This window comes from Electrona antarctica, assembly GCF_951216825.1.
Source record: "Electrona antarctica genome assembly, contig: SUPER_24_unloc_2, whole genome shotgun sequence".
NCBI lineage: Eukaryota > Metazoa > Chordata > Actinopteri > Myctophiformes > Myctophidae > Electrona > Electrona antarctica.
Window position 1 is genome coordinate 260551 of NW_027638774.1, and position 16597 is coordinate 277147.

Below are 16597 nucleotides of genomic sequence, written 5' to 3' on the forward strand. Positions count from 1 at the left end.
ATGTGAAAAATTCCAGGCAAAGGTTTTTCCTTGGCCTCTAGGGAGTGTGCATACATGGTTTTACACAGATCGGTGCAGTTATAGGTAAAACACAAATTGGCCAGTTATAGCGCCACCATGAGGCTGAGTTGAAAATATTCAAGTGGCATTTCTTCCTCGACCTAGTGGAAATGTGCGTGCAAAATTCCACGGAAATCACACCATGTGTTCATGATTTGCAGCATTTTGTTTGAAACGGAGCACTCCTGCGAACTTTGGAAGCCAATCTTAGCCAATCAGGATGGAGTCTGAAAAATCTGAAAGACCCGTTTCGTTGAATGGCTGTAGAGAGACTGTGTACCAATTTGCGTAATGTTTGGACAAAATCTGTAGGTGTACTGTCCAAACATTTGTTTTGCACAAAGCGGCCTCCTGGTGGCGCTATAACAGGCCAATGTGAAAACTTTGGGGCAGAGGTTCAGCTCTGGCTTTCAGGGAGTGTGTGTGCAGTGTATGGCTGCGATCAAGCCAACGGTGCCAGAGATTAGCTGTTCACAGACGGACGGACGGACACACGGACGGACACACGGACGGACGGACGGAGTGCAAAACATACTCTCTCCCCATGCCTTCGGCCTGGTGGAGACAAATATCAGTAAGGGGAAAGTTCGGGTGGGCACTGTAATGATTCACTGAGGATGCCAAAGGAGACATTATATTCCCAACCTGTAGAGAGCAGTAATACCTTTGTAATACGCCTCGCGGCGTCCACACAGCCGGAAATCAAAGAAAGAAGAAGAAGAACACCGTTACCCACAATGCAGTTGTGAAAACAACATGGCGGTGTGTTGACTGCGCGGTGGCATTTTGATGCACACTTTTACATTTCGGGAAGTGGGGGACCTGCTGTTGACACTTTAACAAACAAAGAAAAGTAAAAACGTGTCGTTTCAAAACAGTGTGGTCGTTAAGCAGCAGGAGGACGTTTGTTAGCAGCTCAACCACTGAAACACAGCAGGTAAACTATTCACGTTGTGCTTCATTCGCTTGTCTTTGTTTGACTTCCTAAGATGGAATATCAATCGTATTTCTCTGCTTGCTTGTAAATGTGATCATAAACAACCAGTAGTTACCCCAGTAAAAAACAGGTATTCTTTTCTCCTTTCTCCCCACCGCCCACCCCTTTTTTTCCCTCACTGTATATGTTTATTTTCCCTTTTTACCTCCTTTATGATGAATTCCTGTTCTGTCCTTTGTCTATATAGAAGTGTCTATTTGTATGTCTCTAAATGTTTTTGATGATTTGAACATGGTGGACCCTATTGGAAACAAGTGTAATGCTTAATTGGGTCGTCCACTCACAGTTAACAGCCTTTGTATTGAGTTTGTGCTTGAAATGTACTGTAATTCTGCAAACTGTTAATACATTTTTCAATCAATCAATCAAAACTAGTTAGGGGAGAACGGGGTAAGATGAACTACTTTTTGCTTAAGTTGTCCTGGAAGCAAGGCAAAATGAGATGGCAGTAAAATCCAATGATCTACCCATATTTCATGATGTCTTCTATCAATTGAAATGATGAGTAAGCATCTATGACAAAGGGCCATGAAAATATGACCTTTTTAAAAAAAAGTGGTCATGTGGCTCAATTTGCCCCAGGTAAGGGGTAAGTTGATCCAAGTCGAGGGTTAAGTTGAACCACATGATATTTTAATGTTAAAAGCTTAAACTTGAACAGATAATGTATTCACTTATCGATAATAATATAACTGTTCTCCCTTTTGCAAATAGTCTTATTTGTTTATTTATTATTTAAACAATATTAAGACAATTAAATATAGTGTGTTATTCAGAACCTTATATTTGCAATATTGTTAATACAATATTGCAAACTTCTCTTAAATGAGTATGTACATTCAAATTAAAGGTCATTCAGTATAATTTGAGTAGCAAAGACTTAATATATGAATAGTGATTCCCATTGACTCAATTTACCCCCAGACATTGGTTCATTTTTCCCACATCCACCATTTTAGAAAACAATGACTAGAATAAGCTACTTCAGACAATTTATTTGCTAAATGATTCACATGGTTCTATCTATTGGCAAATCATCAACGTGTATGATATTACATTCTAGACCTATGTACAGTTTGCTTTGTATAACAGTCATTTTACATGATGTCTACATTTTACTTTGACCGAGAAAAAACAGTTTTTTGTGCAAAAGATTGTTTTCTACTTTCCCCATGTGCTTCCCAACTTCACAGCCAGGTGTAAATGATGGATGCTTACTAGATTTAAGGTCACATGGCAACACAGTCTAGTCTAGTTTTCTAGATAAAGGGGGTGGTTCAATTTACCCGCTGGCTGGCGTTACTTAATTATATTATTATATATTGGCGATTATTATTCAGACCTTCAGTTAAATCTCTCTCAAACGCTAGGAGACACAGACTATTTAGGCGAGATGTTGTCATTGTAGTTTTGTGTCCACTTTTTACTCTTTGTACACTAGAAAACAGACGTTCAACAGTACATGCGGTGTAATTAGTGCCCTTAAGAGGTAATGTACTGATGTACTAATGTACGAAACGGCTGAGCACGCATCAAATTAAATACCTTCACCAGTCACCTTCTCCCACTGAACCCCACCCCCTGGCTCTCCTTGAACACAAAGGCGTTGCATTTGCATGTCTATGGGAGGGTCGCGCCACGTAATGGACATGCCTGTGAATGGCACGTCAACATGGCTTTGCATATTTGCTATAAAGCAACGAGGTTCAAAGTGCAAACAGTGGTGTGCTGTTGATTTTAGACAGCTATCTGGGTCCCTGGGTCTGTCCCTGGCTGGCTGTGTCCGAGCACAAAAATAGCTTTTGGTTGGTTTTCACAACCAAGTGTCAATGTTGCGCAGCCGCACTCAGGTGCGGTATTTCCGAACGCTCCCAACGTTAAACAGAGGCGTGTTTGTCAACCCATATATTTCATGGTGCTACTGTATCGACACAGCAGTCTTTCTAGAGAAAGGCCAAGAAATGGCCAAGACGTTTTGGCCATTATCTCTCTCCAATTTGCTCAGTTTAAAGTGTGTTGGATACGTGACAATCAGGACATTAAGCACAGTGGATTGGTGGGCCAGTCAAAATTGCACCGCGGGCCGGAAGTGGCCCGCGGGCCAGAGTTTGAGTATCACTCGGCTACAGTAAGTTCCTGGGGGTCTGGATGTTCCGGGGACCCCCCAGGGACCCCTTACATGGTAACTGTCATTTCTCGACCGTTTTGGATGCAGGGCGGCTCGCCGGAACCGGGCCGGCACCCTGGCCGGTTTCCTGGGGGCCAGGAACTTCCGGGGACCCCCACACAGAGTTGCACCACTCACTTAACAACGGGTGTGCAGAGTTGCTATGTTTTAACGACATCACGTGCATGCGCAGATGCAGCTTAGAGGCTGATCAATTGGTTATTTTATTTAATGAAACATGTGTACGTATTGAATGAAAAATATGAATTATGAACCTACAGTGACTAGTCCAGTGTGGTGCCGTGACACAAGTCCAGTGGTGCTGCAGAATACTTTAATATTTGGAATGTATCAATGTCACTTCAGTTTAACCACTAAACCCTTTATACTTGGACCACCAAACCTAATATATGGACTCCCAAACCTAAAATAGCCGATCTACAAGCTCACAACACGTCACAACTTAACCCGAGCTTGTAGATTTGCTATTTTTGGTCAATGTTTTCACTTTCGGTCCAGTGGGCACGTTCTTTAAAATATCATATTGTCCCTAAGCAGCCATTTTAATTGAGGCAGAAGCGAGCCTTTAGTTTGCCGAATGAATGTGTGGCCTTTTATTTACCATTGTCTTTCTTATTTTCATAGTGCAGATTAATTGAACTAAAACATTATTTTCTGTTGGTGATTTCCACAGAGCACCACAGGAGGAGATCTCACGCCATCAGGAGAGATGGCCTCCAAAATATATTCAGCACGGTCAGAGGAACAGCGGGAGATGGACCAGCGACATGGACTGTTTGATGCAAAGCTCCAACCCGTAGTAAAGTTGTACAGGATGGGTATGTACCGTTTTATTTACGGCTAGTTAAACATGTGAGCTATTGCACATTTAATCGCTTCCATAGCGACAATCTGCCGAAATCTCTCACGGCCCACGTCTATTTTACATTTGGGTGGCTGCTGCACAAACATTGACTGCCAACAACGGCTATTTTTATTTATGCGGAACTGCCAAAGACGGTGCTTTACATTCAATGTTCTTTTCAGTGGTTTACCATAGATGGCGCTCTTCGCCAACGTATCAATGGCTTTAGGTTGCTAAGCGACAGATACAACTGGAAATGCAGCAGCGTAACTAGACATCAGTAGGCCCCCACGCACGCTGGTCAGCACCAGACATAGGGCTGACCTTCGATCACGCTTTTGAAGATCAACGCTTCGAAACAAAAGGCAAGCAGTGACGCACAATGAATTAGGCTTAAAATAAATAAAACAACGATCGGATGTTTATAGGTCAGATCAATTAGCAGAGCGGAGCAGCTTCTCACTGACCAGCTCTTAAAGTTTACTTACTTTAATAATATGACATAGTGTTGGATCTCCATTCTCCAGACAAACAAACCTTGGATTATAATTATTGGATTAGGCCTATAATTCTTCTTTCTTCAAACCAGCACGAGCCACGAGGTAAGAAACTATATAATTATTCACTGTTCGCACAGCACCCAGGCATATTATAGTTAGTTACCGTACTTATATTAGTGCAGAAAAGAGACAATAAATCCCACTTTGGAGAAGATGCGCTCCGAAGGGGTTGTATAGTGGCAGGGAATCAGGGATGGATAGAATCCTCTTCGCTATATAGGTGCCAACTTTGCATAACGTGGCACATTATTTTTCCACCACAGTGGTCGTGGTGGCAATGACTGTAGCTGCAATTGTTGACCTCCTTGTTAATTAAAACGTGAGGACGGAGGAGGCTATTTGATTTATTATTTCAAGATCGACTCCCGTGCGTATCGATCGAATGTCGATTAATCGATTTTTTTGGGTCAGCCCTAACCAGACACCACCCTCCCTTGCGCGGTCTGCGTTTTGGTTTATAAACAGCGGGGCACTGTACAGTAGTTTGGATTTGTGAACAGAGCAGCAGCATCCAGTCTGGACTCGGGAGAGCCCACTGCACACTCGCCACTTCTGACTTCATGTTATTCTCCACCAGAGCTGTTGTAATTGGGAGGCGAGGCACGTGTGTGCCTATGGTGTGTGGCTGTGTGCTAGCAGCAGCCACCATCAGGCTCCGCCAAACGTTGGTCAACTCAACTGTTATTGCATCTCTGTATGTATTGTAGCATCTGTCCCAAACCAAGACACAGGAGAGCGGGTGTAAGGGGGCTCTAGGCCTAAAGTTTTTATTTGTTCAGGTAATTCTACAGCTTTCAAGGATAACGGAAAACAAACGCTCACTACAGGTCACGTTCAGATAATAACTCAAACAGTCTTTAGGTCCTCTTTCCTTCTCCCTCGGGGGTCCGGGGGAGGGGGACCGTCTCAACAGAGTGAGCCTGGGATAAACCGCCTCAGCGGTGTGATAATTCAGTTCAGTGAAAATAACGGTAAACCTCCGCTCGGGGAGGGGGGTGCTCTATAGGGGCTGACAGTCACTCTCGCTCCAGTCGGAGGCAAGTGAGTGAGTGGCCTCCTTTGGCTCCTCCTTTCCTTGGCTGGCTGCCTGTTCTTCCTTAGATCCTATATCCTTGTACTTTGCGCTCCTAGCGCAGCGCCTTAGAGAGGCGCTCTTTATGCGAAGCCCCGTGCATATGCCTGTTGTGGACGAGAGAGAGAGGGTTACTTGTCAGTCTAGTGTTAGACAGGAATGTGTAGAGTAATGTTCGGGTTCTCACTTACCGCCAGCGTTAGCCCGTGCCGCTTGATGAGAGGACAGAACAGGAGTGAGAGAGCGGCGCTCATATTTGAAGGTTTCCGGCCCGCCTCTCAGCGGTGACAGGTCGGGGTGGCGTAGGACGTGATTGGGGACATAACGAGCGTCAATCACCGCGCCCAGCCGCGTCCGTCGCTCTCTGTCTCCCTCTGTCTGTCTCTCTCTGTTGCGGTGGCTCTTACCTGGCTGGCGGTCTCCCCGTGAGACTCCACACACTCCCCCCCTTTGTTTCACGCTCGGGCGGGGAACTACCTGGCTTTCCTCCTCATACATTCTTGAGAGTGCATCGGCGTGTGCCATCTGTTTACCGGGGCGGTGCTCCACTTTGAAGTGGTAGTTTTGGAGTTCCAGGAACCACCTGGTCACTCGGTCGTTTCTGTCTTTATTTGTTGCCATCCATTTCAGCGGGGCGTGATCTGTGATCAATGTGAAATCGCGGCCCCATAAATAATATCTGAGGTGGTGGATGGCCCATCGGATGGCGAGGCATTCCTTCTCCACCGTTGTGTAATTACGCTCGTGCTTTAGCAGCTTTCTGCTGGCGTAGGTGACGGGGTGTTCATCCCCGTCAATGACTTGGGCTAGCACGGCGCCGAGGCCGGTGCCGGAGGCGTCTGTGTGGAGAGTAAAGGGTTTGTTAAAATCAGGGCTGACCAACACAGGCTCCTCACATAACACCGATTTCAAAGCTTCAAACGCGTTCTGTGTTTCCGGGGTCCATTTTACAGTGTTGGGGTTTCTCTGCCGCGTCAGATCATACAGTGGGGCTGCAACAGAAGAATAATTTTTAATAAATTTCTGGTAGTAGGAGATCAGGCCTAAAAACGATTTCACCTGTTTTTTAGTGCGTGGTTGTGGCCAGTCTCTGATTTTTTCCACCTTCCTGGTCTGTGGCTTCACACAGCCTCGTCCCACCGTGTATCCCAAGTAGTTTGTCTCCGCCAGGCCGAGGCGGCATTTCTTGGCATTAGCGGTGAGTCCAGCGCTCCTCAGTGCTTCCAATACTCTCTCGACGTGTACCAGGTGCTGCGGCCAGGTGGCGCTGTGGATGACCACGTCGTCCAGATACGCTGACGCGTAGTCTCGGTGTGGTCTCAGGACGCGGTCCATCAGCCTTTGAAACGTGGCCGGCGCTCCATGTACGCCGAACGGGAGTACGGTGTATTGGAATAGTCCCTCTGGCGTAGAGAAGGCTGTCTTCGGCCTGGCGGAGGCGGCGAGGGGGATTTGCCAGTAGCCCTTGGTGAGGTCCAGGGTGGACATGAACCGGGCGGGCCCCAGCTGTTCCAGCATCTCGTCGATCCTAGCCATGGGATAAGCATCAAAGGCAGTTATTTCGTTCACTTTACGAAAGTCATTACAGAACCTTATAGAGCCGTCCGGTTTGGGAACCAGGACAATCGGGCTCGACCACGGGCTGTGGGACTCCTCTATGACTCCGAGTTTTAACATCATTGCTACCTCTTCCTTTATGGCGACCCTCCGGGACTCGGGGATGCGGTAGGGTCGTTGCCTCACGATCTTACCGGGGGTCGTCGGCATGTCGCGCTCGACTAGGTGCGTGCGGCCCGGCAGCTCCGAGAACACGTCAGCGTTCCGCAGGAGGAGCTCAGTGAGATCCTGCCGCTGAGGAGGTGAGAGCTCCTCGCCGGTCGGCACTGGGGGCGGTCCCTGCGGGAGAGAGAGAGAGAGCAGAGCCTGCGCCGTTGGGAGCTCGGCGGCGGCGTGCCATTTTTTCAACAGGTTAATATGGTAGATCTGGTGGCCCTTTCTTTTGCCAGGCTGGCTGAGTTTGTAGTTCACTGGCCCGATCTTCTCTATCACCTCGAAGGGGCCTTGCCATTTGGCGAGGAATTTACACTCTGACGTAGGCACCAACACTAACACCTTCTCCCCCGGCTGCAGCTCTCTTCTAACGGTCCCTCTATTGTAGACTTTACACTGGTCTCGCTGTGCTTTCTGCATGTGTTCTCGGACTAGTGGCCATATTTTTCGGGCGCGTTCTTGTAGCTGCTCTACATGGTCTATGACGCTCCGGTGTGGGGATGGCTGGCTTTCCCATGTTTCTTTGGCTATATCCAATAACCCCCGGGGGCTTCTCCCGTACACTAGCTCGAATGGGGAGAACCCGGTGGAGGCCTGCGGCACCTCGCGGATGGCGAAGAGGACGTACGGGATTAACTGATCCCAGTCCTTTCCGTCTACCTCGGCCAGTTTCTTTAACATCTTTTTCAATGTGCGATTGAAACGCTCCACCAGGCCGTCAGTCTGTGGGTGATAGGCGGAGGTGCGAATCCGCTTTATGTTCAGCCATTTATACAGGGAGGAGAGTATACGGGACATAAAGCAAGTACCTTGATCCGACAGTAGCTCCGTAGCGACGCCCACTCTGGTGAAGTACATAAAAAGCTCACGCGCTATGACTTTGGCTGAGGCCGTGCGTAGTGGGATGGCCTCTGGGTATCGCGTGGCGTAGTCTAGTATCACTAGGATGTATCTGTGTCCGCGTGCGGACTTAGGCAGGGGTCCTACTATGTCCATCGCTAGCCGTGAGAAAGGAATGTCTATTATGGGCAGTGGTACCAACGGGTTCCGTTGTACCGGGCGGGGAGCGTTGAGCTGGCACTCGTGACAGCTCCGGCAATAATCCTCGGTAGCGCGCTTTACGCCCGGCCAGTAAAAACGTGCCAGTATGCGATCATACGTTTTCTGTACGGCTAGATGGGCACCTAGCTGGTGGGTATGGGCGAGGAGCAACACTCTAGAGATATACGACTTCGGGACAAGGAGCTGTTCGATGACGTCCCCCGTTCTATCCTTCACCGCTCTATAGATTAAACCCCGCTTCACCAAGAAATAAGGGAGACTTATTGGTTCACTCACCCCCTCTGCTGGTTCACCGTCGATGCTGCTGATCTGCTGGCGCGCCTGGGCCAGATTGATGTCTTCCCATTGCATGGTGGCGAACTCGCCGACTCGGGGTGGTGGTTCGTGTTCAGGTCGGGGGAACTCGGCAAAGGGATCTTCGGACTCGTCCCCCGGGGCGGGCATTGGCGCGTCATCGTGTTCCTCGCTCTCGTTAGCGGCGCCCTCCGCGGGGCTGCTGTCCGTCCTCGGCTCGTCTGAGGCGGGGCGGAAGGCGGGGCAAGCGACATTGCGTGGGTCACTCGGGGGTCGGCGGCGGCGTCTCCTACGGCGCCGCGGGCTCGCGGTCCCACTCGTGTCCCAGTATCGCTGGAAGAGGACGCTCTCGGAGCCAATCAGCAGTGGTACCGGGAGGTTCGGGACGATGCCGGCTTCCACGAAGGCTTCTCCTCGGGGGGTCTGGACACGGAGTCTACACATCGGGTAGCGACGCAGGTCGCCGTGCACGCACGTGACCGGGACGGTGTCCTCGAGCGGTTCGCCGGCCAGGTCGCCTCTCACTAGGGACACCACGCTGCCCGAGTCCAAGAGGGCGTGAGTGTCGGTGCCGTCGACCCGGACTGGTAGGCGGGAGGGTCCCGTCCGTGGTGATCCGCTGTGTAGGCAGACTCGACCCTCGTCGGGGGGTCCGGCTGATGGCATAGAGACGTCGCGGTCTCTGTCGGGACAGGTCCAGGAAATGTGGTCCAATTTGCCACACACATAGCAGTGGCGTTCGGTCTGTGCTCGGGCGCCGCGCTCCGGACCGGGGTTTCGGGAGCGGGACGGGGCCTGTTGGTTGGCGGGTGGCCTCTTCTTGTCTCGGCCGCCGCGTTCGTCGCCCCCCCCCCTTGTTGCTCTCGGGGCGGGTGCCTCTCATCATTTCGTTGCACGCATGGTTGCTTTCGAGCAGATCTACAAGCTCGTCTACAGTGGTTGGGCTTCTCTGAGCGATATACCTACGGGCTTCTGGCGGCAATGCACGGGTACAATAGTCTATGACCACTCGGTCCACAGCGGCGGGTCCACCTCCTGATGTTAGCCAGCGGTTGGCGAGGCGCATTAGACCCGCTATCTGTGGACGGGGCGGTTGGTTGGTCTGATAGTTCCAGTTATGGAAGCGTTGGGCACGGGCGGGCAGGCTGTGTCCCTCTATCGCTAAAATGGCTTCTTTTAGTTTAGTGTAGTCCCGCGCGTCTGCTATTTTTAAATCTCCGCAGACTCGTTGTGCTTCTCCCGTGAGGAAGGGCGCTATAATATAACCCCAGTCGATCACTGGCCATTTCTCTCTGGCCGCGGTACGCTCGAAGAGCTCTAAATAGGCCTGTACATCATCTGTGTGGGACAGTTTGGTTAACACATGCGCTGGTGCCCGGCTGCCCTCTGCGTCTTGGCGTGAGCGCCCTACGAACTCGCCCATGGCTTTCTGTAATTCTGCATGGCTTTTAAGCAGCGCTGTCAGGGCCTGTTCCATCATGTTGGCGTTATTGGTGAGGATCAGATGCACTACCCACATTCTCCACCACTTGTAGCATCTGTCCCAAACCAAGACACAGGAGAGCGGGTGTAAGGGGGCTCTAGGCCTAAAGTTTTTATTTGTTCAGGTAATTCTACAGCTTTCAAGGATAACGGAAAACAAACGCTCACTACAGGTCACGTTCAGATAATAACTCAAACAGTCTTTAGGTCCTCTTTCCTTCTCCCTCGGGGGTCCGGGGGAGGGGGACCGTCTCAACAGAGTGAGCCTGGGATAAACCGCCTCAGCGGTGTGATAATTCAGTTCAGTGAAAATAACGGTAAACCTCCGCTCGGGGAGGGGGGTGCTCTATAGGGGCTGACAGTCACTCTCGCTCCAGTCGGAGGCAAGTGAGTGAGTGGCCTCCTTTGGCTCCTCCTTTCCTTGGCTGGCTGCCTGTTCTTCCTTAGATCCTATATCCTTGTACTTTGCGCTCCTAGCGCAGCGCCTTAGAGAGGCGCTCTTTATGCGAAGCCCCGTGCATATGCCTGTTGTGGACGAGAGAGAGAGGGTTACTTGTCAGTCTAGTGTTAGACAGGAATGTGTAGAGTAATGTTCGGGTTCTCACTTACCGCCAGCGTTAGCCCGTGCCGCTTGATGAGAGGACAGAACAGGAGTGAGAGAGCGGCGCTCATATTTGAAGGTTTCCGGCCCGCCTCTCAGCGGTGACAGGTCGGGGTGGCGTAGGACGTGATTGGGGACATAACGAGCGTCAATCACCGCGCCCAGCCGCGTCCGTCACTCTCTGTCTCCCTCTGTCTGTCTCTCTCTGTTGCGGTGGCTCTTACCTGGCTGGCGGTCTCCCCGTGAGACTCCACAGTATTTATAATTTTATTTTACCGACAGCACGGTTGGGCGGCCGTGTGTCGCCCCCCTTGCTACTGAGCCCCAACGCAGTTGCTTTGTCTGCGTCACGCTAGTTACGCCCCTGCGGAAATGAACCGGATCAGATTTATAAATATACATTACGTACATCCACGACAAAAATAAATTATGTTATTATTATTAAGCTCAGAGCAGTTTCTGGTTTTAGTTAATCCTAAACTCCTCTGGGATTTCAATGGTTTCTTTCCAGACTCAGAGAAGTCCAGACAGCAGGCTCAGATGAATTCTCCAGACCCAGCCAGACCTGTTTCAGTGAAACAGGAGGAACCTGAAGAGCAGCCAGACCTCAGTAAGTCTCTCTCTTTTCCAGCTTCAAGGTGTTCATTGTCACATAACAACAGCTGTTGCTGCAACCGAACAACGACAACTTCCTTTTCCCTCAAACCGATTTTTTTTATTGTTATTCTTCCGGTTTGAGGGAAAAGGAAGTTCCGTTTGATTGTTCCTGACTTTACATGATGTAACAATATCATCCGCTCCCGACCGGATCATACTGATTTTTGAAACGGAGACCAGGCTTTCCTCCGAGGTGGTGGAAAGCCTGGTGAGGCGAGGTTACTGGAGACCTAGTGGAGAATACTAATAACAATAATATTATTATTGTTATTAGTATTCTCCACTAGGTCTCCGGTTATTAAATTCCTTATTCACTTGCTGCATTTCAGACCAGTGTGTGGAGTCCAGACTGCAGGTGAAGATGAACTCTCCAGACTCAGCCACGGACGTTTCTATTAAACAGGAACCTGAAGACGTTTCTATTAAACAGGAACCTGAAGACATTTCTATTAAACAGGAACCTGAAGACATTTCTATTAAACAGGAACCTGAAGACATTTCTATTAAACAGGAACCTGAAGACCACCAACACCTCAGTAAGTTTCATGTGCTCTTCCTTTTTCTCCTCCGATTTTCTGTTCTGTCGGGCTGCCACAATGTCTTATTTAAAGTTATTTTCACTACAATAACAATGGCAAAATATATCAGGACACTGATAATATGCCAATATGAAACTCCATCATTGGAATATCTCTCAAATTTAATTTAGAAAGATTATTTTCTTATTACCATAAACAAAAGCAACATCATATTTTGCACAAATGCAATGAGAAAGTAAACTTGACAATATAAGTTCACCATGTGATTTTCTTTACAGTAAGTAGGTCTCAAACAGATTTTCATGGTGTGTCTCTGTAGAAGACGAGGTGTCTAGAAATGGCTCTGTGAGTCTGAACTGTGTAAGATGACAGATCTCTGACTGGCTTTTAATCAGCTTCTTCATTTGAGGTTTAACCATTTGAACCCTAGTATACCTACAGTATATTGTGGGCGGAACAGTTGCCTGAAATAGTCAATCCACAAGCTCACAACACATTGCAAGTAGCTGCAATGTAGGAATTGCTGTTATGTTCTGTCCGTTAATTTGACATGGACATCACAATCACATTGGACGAACCAGATGCATTGCTTAAAGTGTATATTGCACGAGTGCTATTTTTCAGCACCTATCCACAGGAGGCTTTTTTAATTGCACTATAGTCGAAACCCAATCAAGTACAAAAAATATAATATATAAATATATACAGTGAGTTGCTGCGTTTAGCTGTAGCCTATAGCAGGCTATATGGTTCAATTTTGTGAATAGTTAATAGTGAATGTACTTCCAGCTTCCCTGCGTTGGCTGATCTGAGCACGCAGGAGAGGTTCGATAACAAGAATGCAAGAATACAAGAACGCAAGCCCCTAAAAAACATGCTCACCCCGGGTGTAGTAGGCTACTTAAAGGAACGCAATCGGGTGTGAATTAATGAGTCATAATTTGCAAGCAGTGTTTGTGGAAACATCCAAGTCATGCAAGGTAACACGCCTCACAAAACCCCAGCCGCCAGACCACAAACATATCAATAACACAAAGGCTATACTAGTGCAGCGCCATATCAACATCATTCAAAATGAGGCATTTAAGTGTAAATGACAAATATGCTACAATCGATAATATGGCGTCTCGTTCTTACACCTTTGTTGCCTTACCTCGTCATGACGGTACTGAAGAAGTTCTGACGACAGTGTCACTCTGCTGAAAGAAAGTCCACAGCGTGTCTCATCACAATGCACTGCGAGCTTGCTTGTAGGTCAGATACTTTCAGCGAGCAACGCTGCCATAAGACAAAATAAGCCTGAAGTGTAAAGCCAAATATATCCTTTGTCATATCACGGGGTCCCACACCGAAAATAGCCACTCTACAAGCTAATCTGGTTGTCCTTCTTTTTGAATATTTTGCAGGGCCTTTGCTCCTAGACCATAAGGGTCATAACACATTGTATTTGTTTTTTTGTAGACTTTCTGCACGTTCCTGTGTGTAAAGAAGAGGTTCCACATGAAGAGGAGAGGAGCTCCAGTCTGGTCCAGGAGGAACCACAAGCTCCAGAGATGAAAGAGGAACAAGAGGACTTACTTCAAAGACCAGAAGAGGCTGGTGGAGCAGTGTTGATATTACTAGCAGTGAAAAGTGCAGAAGATGATGAAAACAGAGAGACAGAGCCTGTAGCCGGCACCTCAACTGTACACATAAAAACACAAGCTGATGTAGAGGACTGTGGAACATCACAATCAACCATTGACAACCAGCTCCTCTCTTCACACTGTTCTGAATGTGACACTGAAGACAGTGATGAGTGGGAGGAGACTAGGGGAGATCACTCGGCTTTAAACACACTGCAATCACAAAACACACAAAATGTGGGAGGACAGCGCAAACTGTCCCAGGACCTGAAATCATCGAAACAAACGGACTCCATGAGGAGTCACACAGGGAAGAAAAGTTTTAATTGTACAGAATGTGGAAAAATGTTTAATCTAAAGTGGACTTTAAAAACACACATGAGGATTCATACAGGCGAAAAGCCATTCTCTTGTACAGTTTGTGGGACAGGCTTTACTCAGACGGGTAGTCTAAAAAAACACATGATGATTCATACAGGTGAAAGGCGTGAAAGGCCATTCTCGTGTACAGTATGTGGTAAAGGCTGTGTTGACACACATAATCTAAAAACACACATGAGGATTCATACAGGTGAAAGGCCATTCTCTTGTACAGTTTGTGGTACAGGCTTTACTCAGGCGGGTAGTCTAAAAAAACACATGAGGATTCATACAGGTCAAAAGCCATTTTCTTGTACAGTATGTGGTAAAGGCTTTACTCAGGTGGGTCATCTAAAAAGACACATGAGGATTCATACAGGCGAAAAGCCATTTTCTTGTACAGTTTGTGGTAAAGGCTTTACTCAGGTGAGTAATCTAAAAACACACATGATGATTCATACAGGTGAAAAGCCATTCTCTTGTACAGTATGTGGTAAAGGCTGTCTTAACACAAGTAATCTAAAAACACACATGATGATTCATACAGGTGAAAAGCCATTCTCTTGTACAGTATGTGGTAAAGGCTGTCTTAACACAAGTAATCTAAAAACACACATGATGATTCATACAGGTGAAAAGCCATTCTCTTGTACAGAATGTGGTAAAGGCTGTGTTAACACTAGTGATCTAAAAAAACACATGAGGATTCATACAGGTGAAAAGCCATTCTCTTGTACAGTTTGTGGTACAGGCTTTACTCAGGCGGGTAGTCTAAAAAAACACATGAGGATTCATACAGGTCAAAAGCCATTTTCTTGTACAGTATGTGGTAAAGGCTTTACTCAGGTGGGTCATCTAAAAAGACACATGAGGATTCATACAGGTGAAAAGCCATTCTCTTGTACAGAATGTGGTACATGCTTTAATCAGGCGGCTAGTCTAAAAACACACATGATGATTCATACAGGTGAAAGGCCATTCTCTTGTACAGAATGTGGTAAAGGCTGTGTTAACACTAGTGATCTAAAAAAACACATGAGGATTCATACAGGTGAAAAGCCATTCTCTTGTACAGTTTGTGGTACATGCTTTACTCAGGCGGTTAATCTAAGAACACACATGAAGACTCATACAGGCTAAAAGCCTTTAGTTTAAGACATAATGATCAGTCAGTCTAATCCAGGATGATTTATGCAAAAGCAGAGGAATTACATGTGTATTCTGACAATATCAACATGACAGAATAAAATACCCATTAATAGTTTCTTGTGATGGAGTTTAATTTCTATCTTGTGTATCATGGATGTTATTTTCTATTCAACATGATGGAATTTCATTTTTATTTTATCTTGCATTATTCCCTCCAGCTCATAGGTTACTGGTAGTACAATATGAGCATCAGTGTGTGTCCACATTTGTCAGTATTTAACAAGTCATATGCATTAACATTCATGCAATAATTATGTTCATTGATATGCAGTATATGATGGTGCAGTAAAGTGCTCACAAGCTGCTGGGTTTGTGTAGATCAGGGGTGTCCGCTACATCTTATAATGTACCTTTGGACCATAACAAAGCCACATATGCATCACAGTTACGATTCTATTTAACTATCATCGTCATTTAAAGCTATATTCAGTGATTTGAGGGATTTGGGAAAACCCCTGTCCGCTAGGAGGCGCCTCCTTGAAGTTATTCCTCCATGATACGGGAACGCGCAGAGGTTTTTGGCTACTAGCTACCTATTAGCATCGAACATTCGCCATCTTATTGGCCAAGCCCATTCTGAACGGGAACCCCTTTTGGTGTTTTAAGCATTATGCTTTGGCTATTGAAAAATAGCAGATCTACAAGCTCATAGCGCAGCACCAAGTGCCACACTACGAGCTTGTAGATCTGCTATTTTCTTTAAATCGTGAAAATGTGGCGCAAATCTTTGAATATATATTCTTTCAGAGCGTTTTTAACTCAAATCTTTGCTTCTGGGAGGTCCCTTGAACAACATATTTTCAGATTGGGGTCTGTGGCCAAATACAGATAATTCCAGGGGTCCTTGACATGGAAAGGTTGAGAACCACTGACATAGAAACATGGGTTTTTCACTGGTGTGATATGTCCCGTCACACGTCGGCACGTGGTTGTAGTTGCAAGGCGACGCAAGTGATTAAATTCTAAGGCATGAGAAAAATATTAACATTGCCAAAGCAACTGTCAAAAATATAATACTATATAATATAATAAAAACATGTCACATTGGGTTATTATGTATTGCTTATGAGTATAAAGCTTTTAGGAAAGAAATATATTTGTATAGTAGCTTTTGGACAAATGGCAGCATTTCTTTCCTCAAAACTATTTAAACAGCCTATACAAACAAAATTAACAAGTTCTTCTGTATGTGAAAGGACGCCAAGAAGTAAAGCGCGAATGTGTGCATTGGGAACCCGACCGCTCGCGCTGCACACAGATGTAATAAACGAGCTGCG

At 46.9% G+C, this 16597-nt stretch overlaps 1 protein-coding gene across 1 annotated transcript; it reads left to right on the forward strand.

Moving 5' to 3' along the window:
- The first annotated feature begins 786 nt into the window (after positions 1-786).
- LOC306917719 (uncharacterized protein) lies at positions 787-15375 on the forward strand. Its single transcript, XM_079530620.1, has 5 exons — positions 787-997; positions 3919-4063; positions 11442-11540; positions 11917-12123; positions 13588-15375. The coding sequence occupies exons 2-5, from the start codon at positions 3955-3957 to the stop codon at positions 15249-15251; spliced, it is 2079 nt and encodes a 692-aa protein (XP_079386746.1). The 5' UTR covers positions 787-997; positions 3919-3954; the 3' UTR covers positions 15252-15375.
- The last annotated feature ends 1222 nt before the right edge of the window (positions 15376-16597 follow it).